This window comes from Mesoplodon bidens (assembly GCF_964165515.1).
Source record: "Mesoplodon bidens genome assembly, contig: HAP1_SCAFFOLD_118, whole genome shotgun sequence".
NCBI lineage: Eukaryota > Metazoa > Chordata > Mammalia > Artiodactyla > Ziphiidae > Mesoplodon > Mesoplodon bidens.
The window spans coordinates 562,334-567,964 of NW_027671260.1; the positions used below are offsets into that span (position 1 = coordinate 562,334).

The 5,631-nt window shown below is 42.5% G+C and overlaps 1 protein-coding gene across 1 annotated transcript; it reads left to right on the top strand.

Moving 5' to 3' along the window:
- Positions 1-1,186: 1,186 nt before the first annotated feature.
- LOC308611657 (UDP-N-acetylglucosamine--peptide N-acetylglucosaminyltransferase 110 kDa subunit-like) lies at positions 1,187-4,484 on the top strand. Its single transcript, XM_081260360.1, has one exon. It carries the CDS (start codon positions 1,315-1,317, stop codon positions 4,453-4,455), a length of 3,141 nt encoding a protein of 1,046 aa, XP_081116486.1. The 5' UTR covers positions 1,187-1,314; the 3' UTR covers positions 4,456-4,484.
- Positions 4,485-5,631: the final 1,147 nt, after the last annotated feature.

Below are 5,631 nucleotides of genomic sequence, written 5' to 3' on the forward strand. Positions count from 1 at the left end.
CCCTGGAGTATATTCTTGACAGAAGGAAATGTCCGTTTTGACTAAGCATTGAAGAAAACTGAATCTTTGACTTATCTTTCACATGCCTGATGATTGAAATAATTTTCCACAGAATAACTTCTGGTTTTATACTTTTCAGTTCTTTTTTTCTTCTTCAAATGCACATGCTTTGAGAGCTGTGAAGTGCAAGACATGGCTATATTGTAAGGTGGTTTTTGTCCTTACGTTTCTGTGTCTTGTGCTAGTTAAGTCAGTAGAGTAGTCAGTAAGAGTACTGGAAGTTATTCCTGTAATGGGATATTATATAGTCAATTACATATGGTGGTGTCTGAAAATCACATAATAGCCTCACTTAAAACATCTCCTTAGCCAGGTTTCAAAAAAGCCTGTGACCAATCCAATATGATCCAACATAGCGGACTATGATAGAAGGAAAATTGGCAAAGAAATAGACGCTGGTCTTACCTGATGGAAGTTAAAATATCTCACTTTTGACAATTTTGCAAAAACCTATAATTACATGAACTAATTTCTAGGGTTCTTCGTAGGACCTAAAAAGGAACCCATAGAGCTGTGGAACAACAATAGAAGCTACTGTGATGAGAAGCCCCGGCACCACAACAAAGAGTAGCCCCCGCTCACCTCAACTAGAGAAAGCCTGCACGCAGCACTGAAGACCCAATGCAGCCAAAATAAAAATAAATAAATAAAAATAAATAAATTTATCTTTTAAAAAGTAACACTCAGGTTTGAGTCATGAGAAATTTGATGAGGAGAAATTAGCTAATGTTTTCAGAACTTTTAAAATATCAAACTCAGTCTCTAAGATTTTAGCATCATATACAACATCGGTTACTTATTAGTGGTTTGGGAAGGCCAATTTAAAATTTTCTCATCTTACTGTATTGAAATTCATGGCCCTAATGTTTTCCACGTTGACTATATGAATGATGAAGAAAAGTCAATCATGTATCTCATTTCCAACTGGACAGAAAACAATATTTTAAAAAGTGTTTGGACTACTGACTTTTGATTTCTTGTAAGGCAAATGGATAGGTAATTTTTATTCCCTGATTAGCAGAAAAATGGTGGAAGAGGGCAGGGTTAAGAATTAAGATTTCAAGAGCATGAGAGGTAGATGGCCAACCAGAGTTCCTAAGGTTCGGTGCCTGTAACCGTTGCCGCCGCTTAAGCCTGCCAGAGCAGTGGTACGGCTGCTGCGCTCGTGTTTGCTACCTCTAGAAACATTCTTGCCAGTAGTGGCGGCAGCGGGACTCAATTACCCCCTTTTTTCACTCTCTCCAGAAGCTCCAGATGGCGTCTTCCGTGGGCAACGTGGCCGACAGCACAGAACCAACGAAATGTATGCTTTCCTTCCAAGGGTTAGCTGAGTTGGCACATCGAGAATATCAGGCAGGAGATTTTGAGACAGCTGAGAGACACTGCATGCAGCTCTGGAGACAAGAGCCAGGCAATACTGGTGTACTTTTATTACTTTCATCTATACACTTCCAGTGTCGAAGGCTGGACAGATCTGCCCACTTTAGTACTCTGGCAATTAAACAGAACCCTCTTCTGGCAGAAGCCTATTCGAATTTGGGGAATGTGTACAAGGAAAGAGGGCAGTTGCAGGAAGCAACTGAGCATTACCGGCATGCATTGCGTCTCAAACCAGATTTCATCGATGGTTATATTAACCTGGCAGCCGCATTGGTAGCAGCAGGCGACATGGAAGGGGCAGTACAAGCTTACGTCTCTGCTCTTCAGTACAATCCTTATTTGTACTGTGTTCGCAGTGACCTGGGGAACCTGCTCAAAGCCCTGGGTGGCTTAGAAGAAGCCAAGGCATGTTATTTGAAAGCAATTGAGACGCAACCGAACTTTGCAGTAGCTTGGAGTAATCTTGGCTGTGTTTTCAATGCACAAGGGGAGATTTGGCTTGCAATTCATCACTTTGAAAAGGCTGTCACCCTTGACCCCAATTTTCTGGATGCTTATATCAATTTAGGAAATGTCTTCAATGAGGCACGGATTTTTGACAGAGCTGTGGCAGCTTACCTTTGTGCCCTAAGCTTGAGTCCAAATCATGCAGTGGTACATGGCAACCTGGCTTGTGTATACTATGAGCAAGGCCTGATGGATCTGGCAATAGACACCTACAGGCGAGCTATTGAATTGCAACCACATTTCCCTGATGCTTACTGCAACCTAGGAAACGCTCTCAAAGAGAAGGGCAGTGTTGCTGAAGCAGAAGATTGTTATCATACAGCTCTCCGGCTGTGTCCCACCCATGCAGACTCTCTGAATAACCTAGCCAATATCAAAGGAGAACAGGGAAACAGTGAAGAGGCAGTTCGCTTGTATCGTAAAGCATTAGAGCTCTGCCCAGACTTTGCTGATGCCCATTCAAATTTAGCAAGTGTATTGAAGCAGCAGGGAAAACTGCACGAAGCTCTGATGCATTATAAGGAGGCTATTCGAATCAGTCCTACCTTTGCTGATGCCTACTGCAATATGGGAAACACCCTACGGGAGATGCAGGATGTTCAGGGAGCCTTGCAGTGTTATACTCGTGCCGTTCAGATCAGCCCTGCATTTGCGGATGCCCACAGCAATCTGGCTTCCATTCACCACGATTCAGGGAATATTCCAGAAGCAATTGCTTCTTATCGCACTGTTCTGAAGCTTCAACCTGACTTTCCTGACGCTTATTGTAATTTGGCTCATTGCCTGCAGGTTGTCTGTGATTGGACAGACTATGATGAGCGAATGAAGAAGTTGGTCAGCATTGTGGCTGACCAGTTGGAGAGGAATAGGTTGCCTTCTGTGCAGCCTCATCATAGTATGCTCTATCCTCTTTCTCATGGCTTCAGGAAGGCTATTGCTGAGAGGCATGGGAACCTCTGCTTGGCTAATATAAGTGTCCTTCATAAACCACCGTATGAACATCCAAAAGACCTGAAGCTCAGTGATGGTCGACTGCGTGTAGGATACGTGAGTTCTGACTTTGGGAATCATCCTACTTCTCATCTTATGCAGTCTATTCCAGGCATGCACAATCCTGATAAATTTGAGATATTCTGTTATGGCCTGAGCCCACATGATGGCACAAACTTCCGAGCGAAGGTGATGGCAGAAGCCAATCATTTCATTGATCTTTCTCAGATTCCATGCAATGGGAAAGCAGCTGATCGCATCCATCAAGATGGTATACACATCCTCGTAAATCTGAATGGTTATACCAGGGGTGCTCGAAATGAACTCTTTGCTCTCAGGCCAGCTCCTATTCAGGCAATGTGGCTGGGGTACCCTGGGACTAGTGGCGCGCTTTTCATGGATTATATCATCACTGATCAGGAAACTTCACCTGCTGAAGTTGCTGAGCAGTATTCTGAGAAACTGGCTTATATGCCCCATACTTTCTTTATTGGTGATCATGCTAATATGTTTCCTCACCTGAAGAAAAAAGCCGTCATCGATTTTAAGTCCAATGGGCACATTTATGACAATCGGATTGTGCTGAATGGCATCGACCTCCAAGCATTTCTTGATAGTCTATCAGATGTGCAAATAGTCAAGATGAAATGTCCTGATGGAGAAGACAACGCAGACAGCAGTAATACAACTCTTAATATGCCTGTCATTCCTATGAATACTGTTGCAGAAGCAGTTATTGAAATGATTAACAGAGGACAAATTCAGATTACAATTAATGGATTCAGTATTAGCAATGGACTGGCAACTACCCTGATCAACAATAAGGCTGCCACTGGAGAGGAGGTTCCCCGTACCATTATTGTAACCACACGTTCTCAGTACGGGTTACCGGAAGATGCCATTGTGTACTGTAACTTTAATCAGTTATACAAACTTGACCCATCTACTTTGCAGATGTGGGCAAATATTCTGAAGCGTGTTCCCAATAGTGTACTGTGGCTGTTGCGTTTTCCAGCAGCAGGAGAAGCTAATATTCAACAGTACGCACAAAATATGGGCCTTCCCCCGAACCGTATCATTTTTTCCCCTGTTGCTCCTAAAGAGGAACATGTTCGGAGAGGCCAGCTGGCTGATGTCTGCTTGGACACTCCACTCTGTAATGGACACACCACAGGGATGGACGTCCTTTGGGCAGGGACCCCCATGGTGACTCTGCCAGGAGAGACTCTTGCTTCCCGAGTTGCAGCTTCCCAGCTCACTTGTTTAGGCTGTCTTGAGCTGATTGCTAAAAATAGACAAGAATATGAAGAGATAGCTGTGAAACTGGGAACTGATGTAGAATACCTGAAGAAAATTCGTGGCAAAGTCTGGAAGCAGAGAACATCTAGCCCTCTGTTCAACACCAGACAATACACGATGGAACTAGAGCGGCTCTATCTACAGATGTGGGAGCATTATGCAGCTGGCAACAAACCTGATGACATGATTAAGCCTGTTGAAGTCACTGAGTCGGCCTAAATAATGACTGTGTGCCCAGGAGAATTACCCCTGTAGCTGAGCCTCAACCTTCTGGGGGAAGGGGAACTACTTTTTCAATATCATGTTGCAGATGGGTGACACACAATGATAAGAAATAGCACAGCCAGACTTGCTTCCTGCATGATCATGACAGGGAGAGACACAAGAGATGGGAAACTGCCGTTCCACAAGGAGATTCCATCGAATTTTGCCGCAGCCAGGTGTCTGGAAGGTCTGGAAGGTAAGTCTGGAAGGTCTGATCTCCCTTGGTCTTCCAGGGGATGGATGGTTAGTGTGGAAGGGAGATAGAGATTGCCCAGCCATTTTGTGATTATCATGGATGGATTGAGTCTTCTGAATTAATTTTTTTCTTTCTATTTTGGGTATTGGAGCTTTTAAAAATGTTTGGTTTCAGGTATTTTTATTCATGTGAAGTGTATATGATTCTCTTGAGATAAGGTGTTAAGCTGAAATATTCCTTGTTTTAGTTTCTGAACTCTACAGATAAATGGGGACTTTGCTGGTGTAGTCTTTTTATAGGTTTTATAAACCATTTGAGCCTGTATCAGTCATTTTAGTGTCTGACATAACATTTGGAACTCTCAGTGCTTTGTTGGTTTGTAGATGATGGCTTCAATCCTTTTTCTGGTCCGTTTCCTTCTTCCCTTCCCCCCACTTTAAAAATTCTCCTGTAACTTGGCTAACAAAAAACCAAGTCTGATTCAAAACCTCCCAGAGTGTTTCTCTTAAACACATCATCTGGTGCCAAATGAAGACTCTTAGGAGTGCTTATTAATTATGAAGGGCAAAGTTGTGGTACTGTCACTGATGATAATAATAATGGATTTTTGGCCTAGAGTTTTGTCCTATTTCACCAGTGTTTTACTGTTGACTGCCCCTCTATGCTGCTTCCAAAAGTGATAGTGTGTGATAAGATGTTTACTTTCATTTCTAAAGTTTGTTTTTTTTTAGGTGAGTCCTGTTCTTCCTTTTTCTTTCAGCAGAAATGAAATTCCAGGTAAGTATAAGTATTCAAATATTTGATCAGTAATTCACAGTTATCTCCAGTACATTAAATAACTTTCATCAAAAAACATGTTATAGGTAAAAAGTTCTGAAGGACCAGCTATGTATATGATAATTATGTTTCAGGCCTTCTAGGGTATTATATATAAT

Coding starts and splice junctions, on each gene's coding strand:
- LOC308611657 (XM_081260360.1), top strand. CDS start 1,315: ATGGCGTCTTCCGTGGGCAACGTGGCCGACAGCACAGAACCAACGAAA.